Source organism: Hoplias malabaricus, chromosome X2 (genome assembly GCF_029633855.1).
Source record: "Hoplias malabaricus isolate fHopMal1 chromosome X2, fHopMal1.hap1, whole genome shotgun sequence".
Taxonomy (NCBI): Eukaryota; Metazoa; Chordata; class Actinopteri; order Characiformes; family Erythrinidae; genus Hoplias; species Hoplias malabaricus.
The window spans coordinates 14,635,096-14,663,006 of NC_089819.1; the positions used below are offsets into that span (position 1 = coordinate 14,635,096).

Sequence of the window (27,911 nt, forward strand, 5' to 3'; positions counted from 1 at the left end):
AAGTTAAATGAAATTACACTTGAGTAGTGGAGTATTACTCTAACAGCTCTAGATTTCTAAGGCTTAATAGCAGTAAAATAAGGAAGATTTTGTAGCGTCGGTGACAGAGAAGATATTACTAGTCCAAGTCTTTCCAATGTCATCTCAACAGGGTCATTAATATTTGTTTTTATGTTCGCTCACACATGCCTTACCTTTCCTGAATTCCCAGGTCCAACGTCGACTGACAGACTGCAAGGAAAAGAAAAAGAAGCATGAATGTATTATGGTGACTTTTAAATTTATTACAGCGGGAATTATACAGATAAACACAATCCAATACAGCTATTAATGTCTAATCATAGGAATGAGGCAAGGCTGCAGCCATAAAGCAGGTATAATGTGTGTCTAGTGTTTCTGAGTGGTGTGTGCCTCAGGTGCAGGAGAGCGTGAGTTTAACCAAGCGTGGAACTAAAAGCCACCTTACTCTATGTCCGGGGGAGCACTTTAGAAATGAGCACCTTCCAGGGTATTTAATCAACAAGACTCCATTAAGAAAGAGAGAGAGAGAGAGAAAGAGAGAGAGAGAGAGAGAGAGAGAGAGAGAGAGAGAGAGAGAGAGAGAGAGAGAGAGAGAGAGAGAGAGAGAGAGAGTGAGAGATGCTTTGGGGATAAAGGGGGAGACAAATAAAAATAAGTGATGGATTCCCATTAAAGGAGACAAAGTAAAAAGGCAGAAAAAGGGATATGGGAAATAGTAGAAATATTGCAGAGGAAAGAGAGAAAGATTAAGAGAAAGTAAAATAAGGGAAAATGTCATAGAGAAAGGCAGGAAAAAATAGAGAGGGAGAGATGTGAGAGTATCCAGATGTGAGGGTTCAGAGTGTTGTCAAACCAGTCTACAGCCTTGACACACACACACACACACACACACACAGTGTGCCTGCAGCAAGTCATCCAACAATATGCATCTAAAGCTTCAAAGGGGACTTCTTTCTTCTTTTCAGAAGCACACAGAACAGGCTGTAGTCACTGACCTGAACTTCATTTCAACAAGAGAACGAGAACGCGATAAAACATCCGGAAAAACACAAACATATATTTAGGCTATTAGCATAATGGAATGAAATATTTCATTGATTTCCATATAAATGGCTAAATTAGGCTCCACTGGGTAAAGTGTCATCACACTGCATGAGGTCAATTTGTTTATTTTGAAATTCACATTTCCTGCCTGTGAGTGAAAGCAGACCTAAACCACACAGTTCTCAAAAGATAGTGTTCAGTTTCATCAGCACAAAACAAAACAAAACAACCAATCTTCATCAGGCAGGCAGTGCCAGTGGAGAGGGATTAATTGACAGGACACACTCTTCTCCCGAGTCACTATAAGTCGTTTGTAACTGAAGTCTACAGACAAAGGTATTGAGGAAAACCAGTAACACACTATCAGTTTACATGAGCTGGGTGAGGTAGAAGACTATGGAGAAAATGGGTTTCTCTGTTAGAAGCAATGACGATTATATAATTTATATTTAATCAGTGCAAGAGAAGGTCACACACTGGTGCACCATATTTTACACATCTGCCCTGACATCTGCCCCCCCCCCCCCCACTAAACGATGAGTTCCCATTTTTGTTGCGTATTTTTGAGGTCACATTTTATATTTGAGACAGAAACACATAGCTCTCTCTTAGTCTGAGCTAGGGGCAGATTCTCCACGTCTTCTAAACAGAGAACACGCTTTTCATTGGTCGTCACTTTATTTAGCCAACCAGCAACCAGAGTTTTCTGTCCATCATTCAGTGTTCAGCCAGTAGAGTCACAGTCCCTCCTCCAGTGGTGTTTTTGCGGCAGCAGGTCAGAGCTGAAACACTGGGAATTTTTTTTTTATTTGTAGTCAAAGAAATTTGGTGCTATGAGGCAATTATCCCAGCATCCTCTGGTTAAATGTTAGCCCCGCTAATCATTAATCTCTAGTAAAGGCCCTGCTTACTATAGTCCTCATGGTCATGATGCTCTTGACAGAGCTGTGATTGATAAAAAAATATATTTTTGTCCATCCATCCATCCATTAAGTGTAAGCGCTTATCCAGTTCAGGGTCGCGGTGGGTGTAGAGCCTACCTGGAATCATTGGGCACAAGGCAGGAACACACCCTGGAGGGACCGCCAGTCTTTCACAGGGCAACACACATTCACTCACACACTCACACCTATGGACACTTTTGAGTCGCCAATCCAGCTACCGGTGTGTGTTTTTGGGCTGTGGGAGGAAACCGGAGCACCCGGAGGAAACCCACGCGGACACGGAGAACACACCAACTCCTCATAGGCAGTGACCCGGACCGGGAATCAAACCCACAACCTCCAGGTCCCTGGAGCTGTGTGACTGCGACACTACCTGCTGCGCCACCATGCCGCCCAATATATATTTGTACTAGAATAAAATTTGTAATTTTCTGTCAGTGCTGTAAACTGAACTGGCTTGAAATGAATGATAATGTATGTTTGTTTCCAGATTTGATGTGCATAAGTAAAACTGACTTGCAACAATAAGCCATAAGCCTCTTCCATGTTTCTGTAGCACTGCTCACACGGCCAGTCTTAGCACAGGAGATAAACAGAAATAATGCTCTAGTGATAGCTTTACTTTTTAAAATGTCATTAAACAATGACTTTCCCGCTCTTAAGAACAGTTTACAAACAAACAAATTTCACGTACACAGTTCCTCACTGTAAGGGCTCTGTTTGCCCGCTCCACCTCCATCCTATCACCAATAATCAGCTATTTCTGTGAAATCTATGACACAACAGTGGACACTGGACTGGTCACGAGCAGCAGAGTTTACAGAGAAGGGTGTATTACTGATTCTCCGCTTGCTTTAATTCTGAAAGATGATTAAACAAACAAATGGAGCAGTGTGTGGTTTAGATTTGTAAATTCCATGAATACAAACTGGACAAAAACCTGAGTGAAGCATAGACACCTCATACTGCTTTTCCTAAAGTAAATGTGATTTTGCGGCTGTTTATTTGATTTCTTTTCTCATAAATCACTGTGAAATGAAAGTAGTGAATGTTAACTCTAAAAAGAGTCTGGGAGAAGGGGTCAACTCTAGGCAAGCACCAGTGAGAGCTGAAATATTAAAAGAGAATAAACATGAAAGGATGGTTTAAAGTTGCTCTGTAGCTGTGGTGTTGTCTTCAAGTTGACCCCAGAAAACCCAGAGTCACAAAATGAAAGCAGAAACACTGTAATAACAGGGCATTATAATGAAAGTGTATGAAAATGATTGAGAGTGGGGCATTAACTGCAGTGAATGGTGGTAAAAAGTATGGGGAAGAATGCTGTCATTATGCCTTGCTGAACATGGAAATAGATTTGGCATGAACTGGGCATGAATCCTAACACAGCATTAGACTACACCTGGTTAAAATTGTTGAGTAAAGTGTCTCTGGAGAAGAGCATTTATCTCCTGACCTCACCTGTGGGCAGCTGTGTTGGCTGAACTCTCTGCTATTTTGGGGCTTTGGATCCATTTGGTCTCATCCACTACAGTGCGGGCATGTGGCAGCCGGCCCACGTCCTTTATGGTCATTAACATGTGGTGTGACGTCTTGAGGATCTGGACAGCATCATCATGGGCGATGCAGCGGAAACTACGTCCATTCACATCCAGAATCTGATCTCCAACCTGGAGAGAGAGAGAGAGAGAGATGGTGGGATGAGTATTACAGTATGTTACAGTACATTTGGTATAGTAACAAGTTATAATAGTATAATAGCAAGGTGCTTGGTCCAGGGTGTGTTCTTGCTTGGTAGGATTCTGGATAAGGTCTGGACCCACCACAAAACATGAATGAAAAAATTTACAGATTAATAATGAGCAGATGAGATCACCTCATAACATATTCATAACATCAAATACAATGTATAAAATCTTATTGATGGACAGAAAGAAAAACAAACAAACATATCTAATATCAGAAAGTAATCCCATACAATATGGCCAGAGCTCTTTATGATGACTCAATACAGCTGACATCTGAGCACACGCACCACTGAGTGAAAGGAGGAGAGCGGGAGAGCGAGAGAGAGAGAGAGAGCGAGAGAGACAGAGCGAGAGAGAGAGAGAGAGAGAGAGAGAGAGAGAGAGCGAGAGAGCGAGAGAGACAGAGCGAGAGAGAGAGAGAGAGAGAGAGAGAGAGGGAGTGAGAGAGAGAGAGAGAGAGAGAGAGAGAGAGAGAGAGAGGGAGAGAGAGAGAGGGAGAGAGAGCGAGAGAGAGAGGGAGAGAGAGGGAGAATGCAAAGGCGGAGAATAAATGCGAAAGGTAATGAGAAAGCAATAGAGGGAATAAAGAAGAATCCCAGGAGAGAAATGTATAAAGAGAAACAGATCAGAAATAAATTTTCCTCTATTTTATGCTCTTTTAATTACAGTTATCCAACTTCAGAGCAGGTAACGGTTTTCCAAACTCTTTATTTGTGATAATATTCTCAAACTTTGCAGCCCAAGCTCTGGCAATTTAAATGTAGCATTATTTGTCACATCAATAAAGCAATAAATCACACTGAAAAAAAAGAGAGAGAGAGAGAGAGAGAGAGAGAGAGAGAGAGAGAGAGAGAGAGGAAAACAGCTGAGACAGCATTCCTGCTGGATTATCCAATCACAAGCCCAAACAAATGAGCCCAATCTCAGGCTTAATGAAACACAAGCTGCTAAAACTGCAGAACACCGGAGATGTGCTGAAAATCAATGTAACAAGCAGCATTCGTGAAAACGCTCCGTAGCCAATCACACACAGTACACAGCAATCTGCAGCAAAGCCATTGTTCTGTGATGGCTGCAGATGGCTTTGCTGCTAAGGAAAAATATCAGCTTTTCAGGCTTCATTTACTGATAAAGTTTAGGCTTAAAGAAGCAATATGACATTTTCAGCACCAAAAAGTAGCAAACAGTATTAATTAATGTGATCATTTATTATTTAAAGAATTTTGCTATTATGTAAAGAAATCGGAATATAGTCTCTTAATAAATCATTTTATGCTCAATAGAGTGAGTCCTCCACACGGGGATGGCCATATTTGAATCTCGGATATATCCAGGCCACTAGGTGTCAGTACAATCACAAATTCACAACATGAAGAAAAAAATAATCATCAGAGGATAATTCATAATTTAAAAATATAAGACATTCCTGATGGTGCCTTGGGTTTTTCTAAAGGGGGCATGATATGCATTTGTCTTGCACTTTTCCCTCTTATGTTTGTGATTGTGTGGTCTATGTTGTTATTACAAACCCAGAGGCATATTAACCACAGTGTTACTTTATCTTTACTTTTATTAACACTCGTAATCATCAACTGGGGACTGAAAAGATTTATTAATGCTTGCCATTCTTCTGATATACAAGTCTTCATCTGCAGAACTGTGCAAGGCCTTTGTTGGGATATTTTGCATATTTTTCAATAGAAAACCAAGCTGGACAGCAGGACGGCCAGTCAAGCACCCACACTCTAATTATGCAACCATGCTATTGTAACACACATGGCTTGGTGATGCCCTGTTGAAATATGTGTGTGTGTGTCCACAAAAAAAATAAAAAAGTCAGTCAGTTGGCAGCACATGGTGCTCTAAAATGTGTAAATATTTTTCATTACTGTCCCAGTTTTCAGAATTGAGAATTGTAGAAAAAACATCGTAACAAAATTTTCATAACCATTTTCAAATCTCTCTTTTTCCTTTAGAATTTTTATTTACTGGGCCTTTAATGGGCAGCAGAGTGGTTCTGCATGTAGTGTCACTGCCAGACAGATTCAGGGGATTCAGGGTTCTGGATTTGACCCTCACCTCAGGTCACTGAGTCCAGTGACGTGGTCAGAACGGTTCACCAGTGCGAGAGCTCTCATTATTGGTGCGCACGTGAATAAATCAGACATTTTCCCTTGCTGGAAGGGTAGAAAAACTAGGCTCCTACAGGTCCAGAAAATGTGGTAAAAAAGCGTGACTGAATGAGCCATGGCAACCTGAGTGGCAGTGAACTACCAAATAAGAAGCTTCAGGCTCATGCGTTACATATTGTGTAACTACAGCAGTATTTAAGCTGGAACGTGAAAAGCCTGTACTCTCAATCCACCAGACACCACACAGCAGTGAGCAAAGCAGAAATTTACCTAACAAAGGGAGTTAGAGAAGTGAAAGCAGCCTTTCCCAGTACGCCATCCCACCACATCAGCAGGGAGAGGAGTCACTGACCTGGGACAGCGCTTCTAGGAGAATAACTGTTTCAGAAGAAGTGTTGGAAAAAAGCCAGTCCAGCATTGATTCTTCTCTTCTCTTTGTCTTTGTTAGAGGCTATTTTTGCTGAGGAATGTATTTGTTGCTCAGTGGAGGAATATGTTGACGGTTGTGCAGTCCTGAATGTTTACAATTGACATTTGTCATTCCTTTACATTGAAATGAACCATTTGCTGCTATATAAATGTGTAAAATCTCAGCTGTCCTCAGGTGTGAGTGTATGACTGGGTGAGTGGATACAACTGAGTGTATGAGTGAGTGTAAAACACCCCATGATGCCATGTCTGCACACGATGATTCCGGGGAGGCTCTGGTCCCACCTCAACCCTGATCAGGATGAAGCTGGTATAGATGAATGAATGAATAAATGAATACATGGATTAATTAATTGTCCTTTAAGACATGCATGCAACAGACATTTGTTGTGATTGTCCGTCTTGTCTTCAGCCTCATTCAAGGGTGGAATACTCCAGGGTGAATGGGTGGAGCTAAACTTCTCTAGGCAGAATTGAGGTATGAAAATGTGTTGTATTTTGTGACATCACAATAATGCTAAATTAAAAATAAGCTGAATTAACAGTGGAGTGAAGGGCAAGTGACAGATGAGTCAGAGACAAAGTGGCTGTGATATTTTGCAACAGCAGGAAGTGGACAGCCTCTCTTTCATTCCTCTCTTTATTCTTCTCAATAGAAGAGGAAGAGTTGAAATTAGTTGTCAATGGGTGAATGTTCCCTCCCCATGTGTGTGTCAATGCACTCATACAGAGGAACACACTGAGAGATCTATAACTCACTGTTATATAGAACAGACAGAATATGAGAGAGGGAGACAGGCAAAGAAAGCAAGAAAGATAGAAAGAGTGAAAGAGGGTGATCCTAGATGTTGAAAGATGACTCGCTGACGTAAGGAATAAGAGCTTTCATCTTTTTTTCAACCTCTCCACTCTTTCATCATATCTCTGCTCACTTTTTATACACCCCTCTCCATCTCAACAGCCCATTACTCTTAGGCTAATTACCCCACCCCTTCTACTGTTCACTTATACATCCAGCAAACCATCCACATTCACAAGCATATGTTCAGCCCCGACCCTCAGGGACCTACCCAATGGAAAAGGTGTGTAGAGCAGATCTGGGGCAGTTTGATCACATTTGAAAACAAAGGGTTGGAAAGCCAGTTATCTGCCCCTTATAAAAGCACAATACACAGTACTGCTGATAATCTGCGATACAGCTCAGTATTTCATACTTACATTCACATTCATGGTAGGCCCAGAGGCAATCTAGAATCTTTGGGTGGAACAACACCTTGGCGCCAATTACACACACTGTAAACAATTTCACACAGCTAAACCACCCAGTGAAAGGAACTCACACAGGTATACTGAGAACACACCGTGACCCAAAGAGGGGGTCAAACCCAGGACACAAAGACCCTGGAGCTGCTGTACCACTGTACAGCATGATACAATTTAATATAACAATGTTTTTCAAAGAATATCACAGTAACTGGTGAATTTTAAAGGACCAATATAACGAAAAACAAATCTGTTCAAAAACATTTCTTATTAAATGAAGGGTACGCTAACATTTTCATTTTAACATTCATTTTCTGTGCCGTTCTAACAGTGAGTAACAGAAACCAGGGCCACAACCGTGGTGTGATACAAGTGTCAACAGCTGAACACTCACCCCCACAACAACAATCCATTGATTCACTGACTCCACTTTTATACATCATCAGAGATTTGGCAAAGCACTCTGATTATTACTCACCTGGTTATTTCTGACACTTTTAATTCATACGGTACATTAAAGGTTCGTTTATATATCATTCTTTCATTCATGAATTCATTCCCCTTCTGTATTCACAAGGGACAATCCATCATGGAGCATCAAACACTCACCCAGTCACTCACACATGAAAACAATTTCATACACCTCACAGACAGTGGCCTAGAGCAAGGACTGAACACAGGACCCCCAGGACCCTGGAGCTGTGCGGAAGCTACACCACATTGAGCTGCACTGAGCTCCAATATAAATACTGCACACTCTAATGATGTGTATGTGAAATAATGCATGATGTTTGTAAAATTGTGGAAAATAATCCCCTTAGATTTCCGCCCCATTGTCCTTCTGTAGAAAATGAATTGAAGAAAAGGGAAGTCACTTTAACTTCATAACAGTCTCTACTCTTCTGAAAAGCCTTTACACACACACAATTTTGGAACATTTCTGTGAAGGCTTGAGTGTAAATCAGCATTTGAGCATTAATGAGGTCAGGCATTCATTCATTCATGTATCCAGTTGAGGGTCGTGGTGGGTCCATGGCGGGTCCATGGCCTACCCATAATCACTGGGTGCAAGGCGGGAACACACCCTGGAAGGGGCGCCAGTCCTTCACACGGCGACACACACATTCACTCACACCTATGGACACTGTTGAGTAGCCAATCGACCTACCAACATGTGTTGTGTGTTTTTGGATCATGGGAGGAACCCAGAGCACCCAGAGGAAACCCACGTGGACAAGGAGAGAACACACTAAACTCCTCACAGTCACCAAGAGCGGGACTCAAACCCTCAAACTCCAGGACCCTGGAGCTGTGTGACTGTGACTCTACCTGCTGTGCCACCGTGCCGCCCCGAAGTTTCTTGATAAGAAAAACACTCCAGCTCATCTCAAAAGTACGGAATGGTGCTCCATCACTCCAAAGAATGCAGTTCCTCATTCTCCACAACGCAATTCTGCTTTTTTGACAAATAAAAAAATGAATAAATAAATCAACCAAGTCATTTAACTGGAAATAAAAGCAGGGTTAAACAGTAATATTGGTAAAGAGGTATAACGATATATCGATCAGCCATTGCACACAGCTGGCTCATTGTTCTATTTTAAGAACTCAACTTTCTGGCTCTCTGTGCTATCTCCAGGTGGTCAGAAATGGAACGGTCAGAAAGGACACAGAGAAAGAAAAACAGATCATTATACTACAGACGTGCATCTCTCTCTCTCTCTCTCTCTCTCTCTCTCTCTCTCTCTCACACACACACACACACACACACACACACACACACAAACACACAAACACACAAACACACACTTGTCTGAGCTTTTCAGTCTTACATCCATCATGGCTGAAATCAGTCTAGATGAATCAGGCCCAGAATGATATATGTGTCTAATACCAGCACCAGGTTTGTGTGTGTGTGTGTGTGTGTTTTGGAGGGGTGTGGGAGGTGGAGGGTTTGATGTTAATAAGGACTACCACAGACACTCACAGATGGGTTGGCCTCTAAAGCCTCTCAGTCAAGGTGAGTTCCACAGAGGCCTGAGACCTGTAGGAAATGACTGAAATGGGTGAAGCATGAAATCTCAGATTAATTTGCCATGATGAGATTCAGTGTTGAATTTTCCATCTCAACTTTTTTTTTCTTTTGACAGCAATGGTATGTATTTTTATTTTAGTATATATTCACTAAGAGACTGTACACACGCCATTTAGACACTTTTTTTTCATTCATTCATTGTAACCACTTATTCATTTCAGGGTCACGGTGAGTCTGGAGCCTACAGAATCACTGGGTGCAAGGCAGGAACACACCCAGGAGGAGGCGCCAGTCTTCCACAGGGCGACACACACTCACACATTCACTCACACACTCTTTGAGTCGCCAATCCACCTACCAACGTGTGTTTTTGGACCGTGGGAGGAAACCAGAGCACAGTAGACTGTTGTGGTAAAGAGGGAGCTGAGCCCAAAAAAAATAACCTCCATATTACAGGTCAGTCTACATACGCACACTCATCTTGTGGTCATGAGTATGGGGTAATGACCGAGAGAATGAGATCACTAGGACACTGAGAGGAGCCTGTTGAGGTGGTTAGGCGTCTGTAAAGGATACCCCTTGAACACCTTCCGCAGGAGGCAAGCCATACACAGCCTACCAGAAGGAAACCCCGGAATAACCTCAAGGCTCACCAGAAGGATTATATCTCCTGACTGATCTGAGGACAATTGGGCACCCCCAGGCAGAGCTAGATGTATTGCAGGGGACAGATATGCCTGAGCTTCTATACCCGTTCCCCCTGCCACCGCAGTACTGAAATGGTCTAAGCGTAAAATAAAAAGAGATAAGATGAGTTGAGAAGTTGTCAACACACTTTTTTGCCATATGGCGTGTGTACAGATGGTTAAAACAAAAACATATTGTACAATATGTCTCCAGCATCTACCCACAACTTTGACCACACAAACAAATGTCTTTCACAGTGGCTCACGCAGCACAGAGCACTGACTGAGCATCACTCGTAATTCAACACATTCAGTTCTAGGAAAAATAAATCACTGGAGTCTGTACATTATGTGCAGGTTCTTTGAACTCAAAAACTGAGATTTCTACTGACTCAAAAGAAAAAAAATATCCACCTTCACATTCCCAGCGTTTTAATGATGCTACCAGTGTTTGATGCAATTGAAGACTGATCTTGCATCACCTGATAGTTCTTTATTGTGCCGTGAAATGGTGGAGTGTTTTTCTAGCGTGCTCTGATTGGTGGAGTGGAGGGCGGAGGGTCTTGTGATCTGGCCGAAATGTTCACTCACCCACAGAGAGGGCAGGGATGCTCTAAAATGTACAGTAACCACAGAGACATGAGCCTAGACCACACACCACTTTATCATCTCGCTACTAGATATTTTATACATCATTAGACTGAAGAGATCTGAGTCACGACACGAATCAGTGACTTTTGTCATTTGAATGTGGAGTCGTCAGGCATCAGCCAAACACTTCTATGTCTCTGTCTTGTTTTCTGTATTTCTCTTCATGTGCTTTGTATGTTTTCTTTCTTGCTTCTCACTAATCACACATTCATTCATGTGACTCTCCCAGGTGTTCCTGATTTGTTATCATTTATAAGTGGTTTGCCTGATTATATCGTTGCTTATTTTTAATGGTTTATGTGTTGCTTCTAAGTCTTAGTCTTTATCTTTTATGTATCTTTTCCTCTGTAGTGTTGTTTCTCTGCTTTCTAGTTCTGCTTACTTTGCATACAGTTTATCCTTCTTGTTCTTTTGTGTTAGTCTTTTGTAGTTGTAGCTTTGTGAGTTTTGTCTCCATTTCTAGTGTTTCCTTTAACGTCCTAGTGTACTTTCTTTTTTTGTGCACACTCTTAAAACTAAAGGTGCTACAAGAGGTTGAACTACACTAAGAAGAACCACTTTTGATTCTATAAAGAAGCATTTTTGCTGAGATGTTTAAATAGGTAAAGAACCTTACGATTGAGTGATGGATTTTTAAACCTTTAAAAGGTTCTTCACACTCACACATCGTGTCAAGACTGGCCTCTGTGTGATTCTATATTTCCCATTTGTTTGTTAAGTGTGAAGCCACGTGTGATTTAGCCATTTCTGTGTCCAATCGCGCCTTTGGTCCCATCTCCTACATTCATGAAATGAAATGGCATGCGTTTATGGTTTGAATAAAACTGAATATCTCAAACAATGATGTCATCTTGGTTCAGGGGTTCATTGAAAGGGATAAATTAAACGTAAAATGAAGCAAACATGTCTTTGGCAGCACTGTTTGCACATTCACAGCTCATTCTGATCTGCCGTGTGGACTGACTGAGCTCTGCCTCTGGGAGACAGAGCTGCTGCAGCTCAGACTCCGCGAGCCAATGAACTTCGGGAGAGAGAGCACTGTCTCCCACGGCTCTGCCTTTGGGAGCTGAGGAACCACGGGGGGAGAGATGTGTCTCCTGCAGCTCTGTCTCTGGGAGCCAAGAAACTGCAAAGACAGAGTCATGTCTCCCATTGCTACATCTCTGGAAGTACAGGAGCCATGGTCAGTCCCAGTGTTCTAACCAGTTATCGATTATCTAATATGAAGTAGCAAGGGTTTGTAAAGAAAGGAGCTAGATTTGGTGCTGGTCATTTTTTTCTTCATTTAAATTCACTAGAAGGTCTGAAAAGCCACTAAATCTAACTTGGCTTTACCGAGCAGCGGTTTGGACCCAGACGTGATGTTTCACAAGGTCGATATGTCACAAGCTAACATGCGGATTTATTCTTCTCAGGTCTTTGTCCCTAGCCACACCCCTTTCTCTCATATGACTCACCCTGCTCGACGTCTCTTTGCCACGCCCCTTCCCCTATGTGACTTTTCCAGGTGTTCCTTGTTTGTGAAGCTTTATGAACCTTGTCTCCTGTCTGAGTGTTGTGGGTCATTCATGTTTTGTGGTTCTTGGGATTGTTTGGTCTCTTTGGTCCCTTGTGGTAATATTGGTTTGTTCTCTGCTGTTTGATTTCCTATGTCTGTGTTTCCAAATTAGCCACCCCCTCCACACCCCCCCACCCCACTCCACCCCATGTTCCTCTGTTTATATCTCTAGGGTGTTAATGGCTTTCAGTACTTCCTCCACCTCATCTCTCCCCATACATGATAGAACCTATGAACAATTCAGATGAGAATTCAAACCAAGTCATGAATCACTGAGATGTGAATTCAAGCTGCCATGATTCATTGACATCAGTCCAATCTGAGTCATGAGGTGAAATGAATCCAAGTCAAGAAAAGAGTCATAAAATGTAAAAGTCTGAACTGTGAATGATGAGATTTGGAGATGGATTAGAGTCACATGACAGTGACTTGAAAACTTGAATCTCAACCAGAATCCTCTGCCAGCCTTAATGTTGTAACAGTGAGAAATATTAAATGTGTATTAACATTTCAATTATTTTACACTCATGGCTCATAGAAATACGAGCATTTTTGTTTAAGACAAAAAATTTTGATGAAAAGCTACTGTTGTGTCCTGTTATGTAAAAACACCCCCCTTCAAATATTTGCTTTCTAAAACTGTAGAACCACTGGAAACAACATAAATGCAGTCAGCAGCTAATGCACATTTTTAACTGAAGTGAAAGTTTGTAAAATTTTGGAAATCTAAACGTTAATATACTTTTCCTTGCCGGTTTATAAAATATTTACACCTGCAAATAATGGGCTAACTATACTACACACTCACACACACACACGCAAAAGAGTGAAGTCTATTATTGGTCACATCTCTTTCAGTGCTGTATTATAATTTTACCCTGCACTGTACTTGGTCATGGATCTGCATTTAAACATTTACATATATGTACATTTGCATGCATGTGAGTACAGGTCTAACTAACTGCACTGCAGAAATAAACATGTTTGTTATATATTTCTTCCACTGCAACAGTCTTTTAGTGCTGTATATTCACTGCAGTGATGATGTGAGGGTAGTACATTTGCATATGGAAACACATTCATGAACATGTAATTTACTCATGTGCAGCTAGACACATCTAGGGTTACGGTTAGGTTTCAGCTAAGTAAGAGACTTCAGCTCAGTGTTTTAGAGCAGGAAATCAAAGAAATATTATGATTTTAAACAAGCAACTATTTTATTATAGATATATATTTAAGCTCTGTCCTGTAGGGGGCCATGTATTTATTGCTTGGTGACAAACTCCAACTATTGAAAAGCTGATGTGTGGTGCGAATTAAGGTGAATGCTGCATGTTGGTGGTGTTTATGGCAGCCAAATGATTTAAAGTGCTTTGAGTGTCCAGAAAAGTGCTCCATAAATGTTAATATTATTCATTAAACATTCATCATTAGCAGAGATGCTATATATATATATAAGGCATGTTTTATGGTTGGGTGTCAATGTGGGAAATAAAGCCAGTAGGTACACTGTCTTCAAAGTAAATGTGAATATACTTGCGTGTGTATACGTACAAATATACACATGTAACTGTGATATATTTATGGCTGTTGATAAGGAAAGTCTGAGTTAGCATAATAGTTTCAATGGGTGACCAATTTGGAACCAATTTAAACATTTTAGAGGTGGTAGGAATACAAAAGAAGAAGTACTTTGTCTTTGAAATGCCAGAGGTTGATAATTCTGCAGATGCATGCAGTGAGAAAGTTAAAAAAGCTTCATACTGTTTTGAGGTTGACTGTGATAGAGATGGTTTCAGGCCTCTCTGCTGCTTGGAACCCCTTTCAATGGACCTACAAAGCAGCGATCAAACGTCTCCTCTCCTCATCCCTGCTCACACTCCAAGAGCTGCGTTCCGCTGCATTAAGACCAATCTCGGGCTCTCAGAATTGCCCAGTGATGGTTAGTGACAAAAAAAATATCCTAAACAACAACAAAACCAAAAAATCAACAGCAGCCAGAAAAAAAGAGTATGGAGCCTTTCATTAATATTTTCACTTCTGCACAAAGGCTCAGAGAATACTGATGCTTGCTTCCAGACCTGAGAGATGTGTCTCTGCATTAGCAAGAGGAAGAGTTAAATATTTAGTTGTATTCTCTCCTCTCAGAGGAAGTCACCATAAGACATCTTCTAGATCTAAAACATGAACTTTAAGAGAAGAAAGAAGGAATTGAGAGGTTCTCGTGACAACCACAATTTAGAGAATGGGGCAGAGAGACGAGAGAGAGAGAGAGAGAGAGAGAGAGAGAGAGAGAGAGAGAGAGAGAGAAAGAGAGAGAGAGAGAGGAGACTACAAGGTTGAGATAGAAAAGAGTAGAGGGAAATATGCGAGAAGGAGAGGAGAGAATGTGTGCAACAGATAGAAATAGAGGGGAAAAAAACATGATAACTCAGACGGGGCCAAAGATGAGAGTGAGCCAAGCAGAAAATGAGTAAAAGAAAGAAAGAGAGAGATTAGGAGACAGTGGTTGTTTGTAAGAGAGTAGGGGTGTGTTTGTTGTTCCGTCTCCTTGATCCAGACCAAACAAGAAAATTATGCACTGTTACATATTTTTTCTGATTTGCTTAGTGTTCACACGGATACATTTTCAGAACTGAACCAATCAAATTACAATATGTTAAGAAGAAAAAAAAAACAAGACTCATGACTCATGTTTGACGTATATTTTGCTATTTTGAAACCAGTTATCGGAAAAGTGCTCCACACTGGGCTTAATGCACTTTCTGGGCTTGTGTGTGTGGTGGTATTTTTACCAACTGGAAAATAGCAAGAGATGGTAAAATAGATAAAGGAGTCAAAACAGCACCAGAAATTCCTCCACTGCAGAAACTAAAGAAGGTACGCTGCTGTTTTCAGCAGATTCTCTTCTCTTGTGGCTCGTTTATTTTGATATCATGTGACTTCAGGTGCTGGGTTTGGTCTGTTTTGATGCCTTTGATTTGTTTTGTGTTTGACTTGGAAAAAAATACACAGCCGTATTCATTTGGAAATGGACCGACACCATCTCAATGTGCTTGCTTTTTCTTTAGTGAGCACCAGAGTTTAGCAAAAGCATTTACTTACTCTAATGAACTGCACTGACAGAGCAATCACAGCAGTGCTCATTTTAATCAAACCAAAGTTGACAATATTAACACACACCAAGATTATAGGGGTAAAAAAGGAAAGAAAGAAAGAGAGAAGGGAGAAGGGAATGGGAAAAAGTATATAAAGAAAGAGAGAAAGTGAGAGATTATGAGAGAGAGAAAAAGGAAAAAGATAACATGAGAAAATGAGAGAGAGATAGAGAGAGATGGAGAATGTATGAGAGAATGTATGGAGAGTCCCTTGGCCTCTCTGTTGTTTGACATCTAATGAACTCATTACTCCATCCTACAGATCTGCCCACAGAAACACAGACGCACACAGAGCAGAAAACAAACAGCTTCCAATAGTCCACAAGGCCAAGCAGAAGCACAGAGTTACATCAGCCTTTAGATCAGTCAAATCTGAACCTTCTCTCTCAGTCAGCACTCGCAAGGTCCAGGAAGCAGGCTTTGGTCAGCGATGCACCACAGCTGGGCAGTCGAGAGCTCTCCTTACCTCACTCTGATCATAATCAGGAGCCAAATTATCTTGCACTTTCAATCCGAGGCCTTTAGTGACAAAATGCGATAGTTTGACTGTGTTTAGCATTTGTGTCTAGCAGCTTCATTCATAATCCAGTTCAGGGTCGCGGTGGGTCCGGAGCCTACCCGGTATCTAAATATCTTTTTACTATTATGTATTTTTAATATTATGTAGTGTTCCTGGTCTTAAATTGTCCCAGTTCTTACAGTAGAGCATTAGGGTTAGGTTTAGGGCTGTCTTTGTTTAGTTTATATTTAAAAAACTGTCAAAGCTAATTTACTAACCACTGTTTTTTTGCTTTTATTCGCTTTTTACACATTGTCAGATGTTACCCTATAGTTCTCATTTGTGTTTGTAATTAAAGGGTTAAAACCCATGCGTCAGTTTCCTCACAGGCCAGTTCTGGATTTAGCATTTTGTTTTTCTTACTCCACCCCCAGGCCAGTGCTCCATCACATGATATACTGACACAGTGAATTTAATAAAGCACATCAAATGAGCCTAAAACATATGCCAGCGCTGGCATGCCATCTGCTATTAGCCGATCGTGTTAGTCCGAAACCAATGAGTTCTCTTCCTCGTCTGACGTGGACGCATGCCAAGTGAAGCCAATAACAAGAGAGCGTCTACGTCAGCATCACTTTGCGTGGCATTCAGAGCCAAAATGTAGATTATGAATATGGGAGTGAATAGAAATAGCTGCAGCTGCACCAAGTGGGTGCACTAAGAGCCAGAATCAAATCTGTGCTCTACAGTAAAAAAGCTCCGTCAGAGAATAGAGCAGCAAAGGAACCAACAGCTCCTCTCAAAAAACCAAGCAGTCTTCATGCTTCAGCTCAAGGTCAATACACCACACAAAACTGATTAGTCTCCATCCACTTAGAGCCACGGCGATATGAGTGTACTGTAGATTGACAGAGCACTTTAAGCTTTTGGCATTTACCTTTAAACCTCCGTACTCTGCAGCAGAGCCTCTGTCCACTCCAGTGATGTAGATGCCCAGGGCATATTCTGCTCCCCCACGGATCATCAAGCCCAGCGGACGCCCATCATCCAGAGAGATGTTGACCTGCAACAGCAATAGTTCGGTCAATTTTAAAACCTTCCAGATATAAAGTATTTTTAATATAACAGCAATTGTTCTCAAACAGCTGAAATTTTATTTGTCAATAACTATAAACAATGAAACTGTACAACTGCATATACACAGCACACACACACAGAGCAGCGAGCCCATTCCCCAGGAATCATTTGGGGGTGTGGGGATGGGGGGCGGGATAGGTGCCTTAGCCATGGATATTGAGGGAGGATACAGCTCTAGTCCTTCATAATGTTCCACCCCCAGTGTTCTTGCCATTTGAGGTGAAACCAGCGACATTCTGGTCCCAATCTACTTCTCTAAAAATAAGGCCACGGGCATAAATATGGAGTCAGTTCCCTTTGCAGTGAAAAGTCAGCAAAATGTTGACAACTTTTACGCACTGTGCACCTGCCACTTTTAGGCTGAGTCGCTGTGGTTCCTAATGCTTCCACTTGTCTGTAATACTACCACTCACAGTTGATCTTGGAATATCTAGGAGGAAAATATTTCACCAATTGATTTTTTTTTTGCAACAGTGACATACTACTAAAGCAACACACACCGGTTTAGTTTTGGGTAATGACTCATTCTTTCAGAAATGCCAGACTGCATGAATATGTGCTTGATCTTCAACACCTGTGGCAATGGGACTGAATGAATTCAATGATTGTTGGTCTGTCCCATTACTTTGCTCATATTATGTAGCATAAATACACACATTCTTTTAATATTTTTGCAGTGTATTTAGTTTTCTGTGGATTTATAGTGTTGATTTGAGTAGTTGTCTAAAAACAAGGGATTTAAATATAAAAAAAAAAATAGTTTTAGTGAAAAAATACCAATCAAATTGATATAAATTATGGATGTTACTCAATATCGGTACCGAAAAGTATAGTGGTAACATCTCGGGCAAAAACCACCCATTTAAATATAACAGAAACTTTATAGATCATCATCCATGAAAGTAGCATCTCACCACCCAAACAGTAAACATAAACATTTTAAGATTCATGCGAGGTGCCTGTATGATGAATGGTTATAGATTGGACTGGCTCAGACAGGGAATAAATCAGACAGTGGTGACAGACAAAAAAGGGTTGCGGGCAAATGGAGCCAACACAGAATGTGGACTCATATCAGCCGGCTCCCTCTGGGCAAACACAACACATCCCACACCTCAGTGAATTAGCTCTCCTGCTAGTCTCTTCAAATGCCTGCTCCCTGACAGGCTACATCACTGTCCCCTTCAATTATAACTGTCTCAATTCATATGAAGACCTGGAGAAATGCCTTCTTGTAGAAAAACGTTCGTGACTGGGTTCCCTGATGTCCTGATGCTCAGAGTTGGTAGTGTGTGTTTATGTTTGGAGGATCTGAGTTGTGTTTGCTAGTTTATGTAGAAGGGCTTAAAGCAAGAGCTTGGTGAAGAATACATTTACATGTGTTTGATTCACATTGCTTTGCTTCTCTTGATTGACACTGGAGCTGTGAGGCCAACAAAGCAACAAGGCTAAAGTGTCTAACAAGTAATAGAATGTAAAGTCAAACCAACAGTCAATGTGCAGAATGCAGACATCAGTCACTTCCAGAAAACCATGCTGAGTTGTTCAGTAAGCACTAATTGACTTGCTTGTGCAAAGTCTTACTCTGAAAGCCATTTTACTATTTTAAAAAATGTTCATCCAGATTTAGAAACCACAAGCAAAATTATATCAATTTACTGAAAAATGTGATGTGGTTTGAGGCAAATAATAACTGAATTTACAATGTGCAAACTGCTTGCTTATCATACACTTCAAATAATGTGCAAAGAAAAACAAGAATTTCCAAAATATCAACATCAATATGTTTTCAAAGGAAAAAAATCTTCTTAAGTTTCAATGGAAGTCAATCTAAAAAATTTTATTCCACGTACGTTTGGACATTTCTATTGGTCCATTCATCATGAAATTTGTTCACAGTATAATATAATGTAAAGGAGAGCTGTTGTGTTCAAATGTTGTAAATTAAAAGTCCACCAAAACGAAAATACGTGTTTTTCACTGGATGGCAAAAAAATATTTCCTTTATTCTCAACAGCACACACTGTCTTTTAAACATGTCTTGGGGGGGTTACATTATAGTATACTTGATGAATTCTCTTATTTAGATTGTATTTATTTTATGTCAATGTGAATTGGAAATCAAAAGCTTTATTTTCAAAACTTCAAAACTGTCAACAGCATTTTAATACTTTATTTAAGTGTGGTCTTTTAAACTGGGAAAATCTAGTTAAATGTTCAAACTTTGTACTGGTCTTTAAAATGTGTAATGGTTTAGCACCTTTAATGCTAGAAAATTGTGTGTAAAAAATTTTGTGTCACAAATAAATCGAAGAAGTCCACAAAATGTAACTGCACTATACCATTACGAAAAAGTGTCATGACATGACTAGAACTCTCTTTCAGCTGAAGTAGAAAGACTTAAACTTATTATTCTATATTTAATATATTATTATATAATTGTATATATTTTTTGGCCTCTCAACTAAATACTATATATTACATAAATGGTTATTGTCAGCATCTTATATCATAATTATTGTATTTTATGTAACGTGTGTTGTTTTATGGATTATTCATTGTCTGTCAGAGTGAAACACAAAAACCAGCTCAAGGGCTGCAGATGAAAATTAGTCATTTGGTTATATCTGGCACATTCACATAATGAATGTGAGATTTGATTAAAACAGGCAAAATGTCTGTGGATCCCTGCTTCTTCATTTGTTCTGAAATGAAGGGTATGAGTCTCTTCCCCCTGTTGAGGGACTTTACACCTCTAGCCAGTGCTTGGCCCTGAACATTGTCATCTCACAAGAAGATCTCAACAAATGGGAACATATTTGCATACAATAAGCATCACAGATATTTGTAGCATTGGTGTGTTATGCTTTTTAATTATTGTGAGTTAGGCATTAGGCAAGCTCCTGTTTACTGCTGTAGCTGTCTCGTCAAATCCACACAAACTCACTCCAGAGGAACTACTACAAAAACAGCTGTGTATATTCCATAAAATCCAGTCACATTTCAGAGCATACACTTGGGCTTAGACTAATGGTTCGGGCTAGGTTTTGTCTTATGCTTATGTTTAGGTTAAGAGGCAGGTTTAAGGCTGATTCATCATTCTTGGTAGCCATTAGAAATTCACATATACAACCAAGGATGGACTATATTCCGTACACAGGGAAAGAAAGTGTCATATTGTTGGTTAATATACTGCTTACTCATGTAATGTACACGCATGCTGGCCACGCACTCACCCTCCTTTCTGCCCCCTGATGTGGTGCACGTCTCTGGCTGTCAGACTGTCTTCCTCCTCCATTGACATGCTCTACAAGGTCAGGGGGTGGGGAGATGCTACGGCCCTGGGGGTCCACCCATGTGTACACATGATTGGTCACATAGCCACCAGGGATCCGACCCATCGAACACACCATCATGGAGAGCTTCTTAGAGCCTTTCAGCACCTGCATAAAAAGAGAAAGAAGACTAAGGGAAGTGATAAGGTAAAGAACCAATACAAATGCTGTGTAATGTACTTAAATGGTAATTATATGGCTGGTCTGTATGGATTTCTTCTAAAACCAAGGGTGTTATTGGGGAGATTGTTTCCCTTTTCCTCTGAGAAGACTTGAAACTAGGCTTTGGAACACTTCCACTCCTAAACATTAGTGAGGTCAAGTCGTGATGTTGAGTAGATTTGGATCACATACGCCACTCCAACACATCCCAAATGTATGGGATGGAACTTTTTTCCACCAGTGAGCGTAACTCCTCAACCACCAAATGCTGAGGGGCTATATACCAATCTTGCTGGCATTTGGAACTCGCCATTATGAACTTAAGCTCATGCACAGCTGCTCCAGAGCATGGTGACTGTTTAAGTCTCTCTGTACATCTTTATATTATATTGCGGAATTCATTTTGGAAAACTGAAAAATGTGAAGAAATAAAATCAAGTGCAGCAAACGGCAGGAATAAAAGAAGGGCATTTGCAAAGTGTGTGATTAGTGAAGTTCTACTTTTACTGCACATTTGGAGATAAATTCTCACTGTTTATGCACACATCATAAATCACAGCATTTAATGGGCACATTCATTACATCCATCGGGAGGCACGCAAACAAAGTCAGCCAGATAAATAACTGCCAGTCTTCATTCAGCTTTAATTTCAATAAACGGTTATAATCACGATTGGCTCAAACAGACCCTCACACTGGAGGACACAGTGACTCCTTCCATGCGTCTCAATCACACCTGCTTTTTCATTCTCAGGTTTTACAACTGGATTTACTTCCTTTTCAATTCAAATCAGGGGTTTTGTGTTGCAGATGTCCACTGTTGATGAACACAATGGCACACTGAGTAACAGTTTATCATCAGTGAATTTTTTAGGTTGTTAACTGCCTACTCTGAAAACAAAATGGAGGATGGAGGAAAGCAGTGCCTATGTATAGGGTGGGCAATTTATATGGATACATCTTAATAAAATCACATCATTGATTTTCTTGTGAAATTCACAATAAGTTTGATGCGTCACATGACCCTCTTCCCATTGAAAAAACAAAAGTTGAATCCAAAATGGCTGACATCAAAATGGCTGCCATGGTCACCACACATCTTGAAAAGTTTCCCCCCTCCCCTCCCATATACTAATGTGCCACAAACAGGAAGTTAATATCACCAACCATTCCCATTTTATTAAGGTGTATCCATATAAATGGCCCACCCTGTAATATAGTATCACTATAACTTTAGGAAGAAGGGTTAAAATACTCATTCCCTTGTGGTATTCTCATTCCCTTTAGCCACCAGTGTTTTGGAAGGAGTAAAATAAAATAATCCATTACAAATCACTTAGTACTTTAAAGAGTAAACATCATGTAAAATACTCATCACTAACCCATCCAGGGTTCTGATCATGCAGCCAGTTGTACATCCTAAAGGTGTAAATGGATAGTGCTGTTCAAATAGCCAGAACCAGAGTCTCATACAGCTCATAGAGCTGATATAAAATAAAGCTTACAGAGCTGCTCCTCTGGCCTGGTGAGGCTTAAATTCCTTTTCTTTAGCAAGGGATATCTATCAGTTTCGCTCCGGCATGATTAGATGCTTTAGCAATCTGCTCTCTCATTTACTCTGCATTCACAGCATTCTTAATCCAAGCTGTGCAGTCAGCTGTTGCAGGCAACATTCACAGGAATAAACTAAGGACAGACACAGGTAATATATGTACATATGATTTAAATGCATTGTACCTGATGAATTCAGTGTTGTGTAGCCTTGGTAGCAGTTGCTACAAAACCTGTGGCGCACTGAAAAGTCCATTTCTAACATCCCACCATTGTTATGGGTACATACCAAAGCTTACAGTCCTACCTATTTCACAAAGAGTTGTGTCTGCTGACTAACAAGACAGGTCATTTGGTCTGTAAGTCTATAAAAAGCTACTTTTGACCTCTTTCTGGACTATTGGGCACAGGGAAAAGCTTTGTGTCCTGGCCATTCTGCTGGCTGAGCTACATTTATCCCTGGAAAACCATCTGCAGCCATCCATCTTCTATTGTATATGATAGCTTCACAGAGTGAGGAGTTGTTTCTGCAACACTGGTAATACAGACATCTCCCAAAGCACAGTGGATGAAGTTAACAGCTGTCTAACACCTAACACGCTTGGGTTTTTTTTTTGGTTTGGTTTTTTGTGAAGATTGGATCACTCAAGCTTGTATTGACTTAGACAGAGGTGGGGAGGGGGGGAGTGGAGAGAAGAGAGAGAGGAGCTGAAAGAGCCCTGTGACACAGAGCTATCCATCCATGTATCAGTAGCTTTACTGCTAAAAAAGCTACAGGAACACTCTGGAATCTCTTGTTACTCCTGTTACCATGCCTGCCTCGCATTGACTTTGACACTGAAGAAAGCTGCCAGAAGCACTCTGTGAAATAATTTATCCAGGGAGAGCCCAGCATCCTCCAGATCACAGAGGTGTTTGATCCTGGCCCAGACATTTACATGAATGGACGGGTTGTGGGAGTAGGTCTTATGACAGATTTTATCAAAAAAATCATGTAAATACAAACAGACACTGAAACACACCCTGACACAATGTCATAGCCTAATTTTATGATGGTGATTCTTCAGATTCTTCTGGTGCATTATCTAGCTTTAGCTTTCGCTATGCACAAGTCTGCAAAATGAATGTAGGTATATTTATGCTGTTTCACCAAAACATTGCATCTCATCAGAATATCATCTCGTCAGACGTGCATGACCAGTGGGTCAAAAAAGACTCAAATTCACTCTAACTTGTATCAACTGACATTGTTATATTAGTCAGAGAGCAACACCAGTGCAATAACAATACAGTAGTTAATCTTGTGCTGGTAGCAGCCCCACCCAAAATTATGCCACGGAAAATAGCAGAAATTAAGCTAGAACCATTTAATTGTAAAGAGCCTAAGCTAAAAGTCCCCTGCTGTTGCTTTTAAAGACTGTTTTTTAGCTTCTCCTGTAAAGTCACATTTCTGATGTTAAGCACCTCATGGAACTGGCTTATAACTCATTCACTTACGCACTCACTTCCTAACTCACCTACATGTACTCATACATTCACTCCACACATGGCAATATTTCTCCATGTCCCTACAAACTCCAATATAGGGACTGCTATTGGTGCTATTGAGATTCTCAAGTTGTTCATTTGATACCAGTATGATAAAATACCAACAAGTTCTTAAGGTCATCCAGCTTGTCCCTACACTCTTTTGCCAATGAACTGTTTCATTCTGATCAGGGTCACCGTGGGTCCAAAGCCCACCTGGAACCAACTTTTTGGCCTGTGGACACCAGAGCTGTGTGGCAGTGACATTACATGCCACTGTGCCACCCTTGCAGTGCTAGAGTTAAATTAAGAACTATAATTAATAGATTGTTTTTTCTTTTTAACTGTGGCAAACATACTGTCACTTTCACTGTTGATGGTTAAATTTAATTCCTTTGGAATTAACAGGATGCAGCATGTTCACCGCTGAAGCAATGAAAGACGTTTCAAATCATGTCTACAACATCAGTCAAGCATGGATGGAGGAGGATCCGTTTGGGGATGTATAACATCTGTTGTTGTTGTTGTTGTTTAAATACAACTTGAAATGCCCAAAGAAATCATTTGAATAGCTAATTGGTTAACTGAATTTAATTCTACAGCATTATATATATATAATATGCTTAAAGTTGTAAAGTGTTCCTCACAGTGCACATGAACAATGATAATTTCTGCATCTGGGACTGTATCAGAGACTGGGTCATTTCCATAAATAAATTCCATATCCCATGTGTAAATACCCCTCTCCTTGGGTAAATACCAAGTTATAACCTGGGCAGAATGCCTTATGGACTGGACTGGATTATAAATTTCCACAGAAACAACTAGTTACACGACTGAAACTGAACTCAGCTGTAAATTCCTGGATGCTGTGTCTATTCTTGTATCAGGAATGTAGAACGGTGTTATTCGTGTCTCGGTTTAATATCATTCGTGGATCACTCCTGAACAAAGGCAGGCAGCAAAAGCTAAAAATAAACCACACTCCTGCAGAAAACACAGGCCCACATGTGTAGAACCACAGTGGACCACTAGAATAACCACGGTCATGTAACGCAGCACACCACATCACACCCCACACTGTGCAGGAGCATAAGAATAAATCTATATAAAGCACTGAGATTGTGTAACATACACAAGCACAGGCTGCCCACTGAGAGAATGAATACACACAGAACTGTGGAGAGACAGATGATTCACTTAGTTCAATTCAGAGAGTGAGAGAGAGAGAGAGAGAGAGAGAGAGAGAGAGAGAGAGAAAGAGAAAGAGATTTATTAAAAAGCTCAGATTTTCAGGATTGGTAGTCCCCCTGTGGACAAAACAGCCAGAGCAAGCTGTCATTTCATCCAGCTGCTATCCATTGATTTTAGCTTTACACGGCGCCAAAGAAACAGCAGTAGACAAAATGACTGAGAAATGACAGGAAGGCTGGTGAGAACGAGACAGAGATATTGTGACAGGACTTCATGGAAAAAACCCCTCGGTTGTCTCAAAAACTGAGGGGAAACCTGACGTTTCCCTGCTTGGACACAGTGAACTTGCCCCATCCTCAAATATGACATGTACAGTGTACAGTTCCCAACAAACAGGCTGCTAAATGGCATCTCAACTAAAGTCATATTTTCACAAAGAAAAGAAAAATTACACAAATTAATTGTATCATCAAATAAAAGTGAACAAAACTGTTGGGACAAAAACTGTAGTAACCATCTCAAAGCCTGAATCTTTCTTGTTTATAAACCGACACCACCAGCTGCTACAGCACCTGAACACCAGAACATGCAAGCTAAGCAGATTTGGGCCTTGTCAATAGGTGGAAGGGAGACCTCAAAGGAAGTCTTGAGTAGTAACTGGCGGGGCCAAAAGGGGTCTGTGTGGATCCCAATGCTCAACACAGTTTGAGGCCAGAGTGTGAAGATTTATTCATCCTTCTCATATAATGCTCACTGATATAGATTTCCATTAATTGTTAATTTGCTTGAGTTCAAAACTAAAGAAGCACACTTTGAAGTCCAGCTATGTTTTGGTTGACTAAGTACATTTGAGATAAATAGGAAAATCCTGTATTTTCCCCAAAAGCACACGACCATACAATGCAGCAAGTAGGATCCACAAGCCATTATTTTTATGAATTTGTAGTGCATTATGTCAGACAGGGAGCTACTTTGCTCCCAGCCTCAGTGACAGAGCACTCATCTCTCTCCCAGCCAGAGCAGAGGCAGTTCAAAGCTCCACGGACATGGTGTGATGGATGGGGACACAGCCGGAGCGGTGCAGTCTCTCAGGCTTCTCATGACTCTGTCTGCTCCCTGACTGCTCCAGTCATGCTGACTGAATCCCTGCAGATGAGGTGCCAGGGCCACTGGAGGACAGCAATGAATTACTCAAGTTTAGAAATGGCAGGAGTGCTGCTAATTGCTAACATGAGAGGTCTAATGTAGAACTAGGTAGAACCAGGGCCTTGTTACTTGTTTGATTTAATGTTACATGAGATGTGCTACATGTACAAAAATATACCAGATAACTACTGGTGAAATGCTAATCTATTTAGTGGACAAATTATTACAGCTCCTTCAATAAATGCTGGTCAGTAGTTGCTAGCTTTTAAAGAAACATTAGATAGTATTTTTACCTTTAATTATGATGTTTCATTTATCTGTAATAGGCAGAATAATTCTGTTGTTGCTACTCCATGCTCAGCACTGCAGAAACTGCACTATGTGACTTTTGGAGGAAGATCGTATACCACCCCTTCCCTTCTTTAAGCTTGTCAATCTACATAATCTTAGAGTCCACTATATCGTCACTGAAATACCTAAAAAAACTGCTCTAAGTCTCCATTTTCCCCAAAACCTGTGTTCCATCTTTGTCATTCTTACAACAACATGCTATGCTCCCTCGTATTCCCTTTCATGGGAAATGTTCACATGCCAAAGCTGCAACCTTAATTCCTCAATATGAAAAATACTAAAATAGCATTAATGCTAATAATATGAGAAAATCAACCCTCTAATTTTAGCTAATGTAGTCACTGCTAATTCCACCTGTGAGCTAGATCTCCCCCAGTCACACAGTTTGACTTGAATGGAAAGATGCAGGCTGTGAAACCAGCCACCAATTCTTTTTGAACTGCTGTTAGCACAAAGTCACTAGACAGTGTAACTAGACAACTTACAGGAGTTTTTTTATGCAAACACACAGATGCTTGTTGTCTACCACTGAGCTGAGTATTGGGAAGGGAGGAGGGACATCTTCTCCATCCAGAGAGAGTAAGGCCAGTGGTGAGATCCCGGCCTCAGAATGCAGATGCATCACTAGAAATCCAGTATCCAGAAAGTCAGTACTATTTTTTACATGTTTATTTGAACACAGCAGCTGTCTTTTATATTGTCTGAACATATCATGGTGAATGAATATATGTTTTCATTTGACAGTGACGATACGCAAGTCCCTAGTAAGTGTAATAAGCGGAGCCTTCCCTGAGTAAAGGTATGATTTTGACTATTCCTACTTTTCCTCAATGCCATTCTGCAAATTCACACCATCACTTTATGGATGGATAAAATAAGAGGAAACATTATGACTGAAAAAAGGGCAGGAAACTCTAAGAACTTGGGCTGGAGTTCTGGACAGTTTCTGCTCTGAGATGCAGACATGGTGATGAGCAAAGGACAAACTTTGTCACAGTAAAGAGATGGCAAAGAATGTTAGACTGAAGGAGGGGCTTCAGGCCTTTACCTCCTCCCAAAGTTTAGTTAATACATTCCATTTCAGCCTCAATTATTGGCACTTATTACATTACTGGTGGCACAATGAGATTGCTTTAGCGACTGTGGTCAGTCGGTGAGTTAGCATGCATGGAGTGAACGCTGAGCACCTAAAGAAGAAAAGTGGAATATACTTAATCAAATTGGATTTCACAAATCAGACATCCATTTTATATTTGAGCTTTCCTTTAGGATTAAAACAGACTAAAACCAGTGATCAGGGTTAGATCTGTTCAAGCAATAATACACTGTACACACATCAATCT

At 40.6% G+C, this 27,911-nt stretch overlaps 1 protein-coding gene across 1 annotated transcript in view; it reads right to left on the reverse strand.

Annotated features, from left to right (window-relative positions):
• Positions 1-27,911, reverse strand: part of LOC136677522 (whirlin-like) — an 87,651-nt gene that overhangs the window by 34,937 nt on the left and 24,803 nt on the right. The window contains exons 2-5 of the mRNA XM_066655092.1: positions 20,539-20,745; positions 17,103-17,228; positions 3,468-3,676; positions 195-231 (exon numbers count right to left, since the gene is read on the reverse strand). Coding sequence (XP_066511189.1) covers positions 195-231; positions 3,468-3,676; positions 17,103-17,228; positions 20,539-20,745 — 579 coding nt within the window. The remainder of the gene's footprint in view (positions 1-194; positions 232-3,467; positions 3,677-17,102; positions 17,229-20,538; positions 20,746-27,911) is intronic.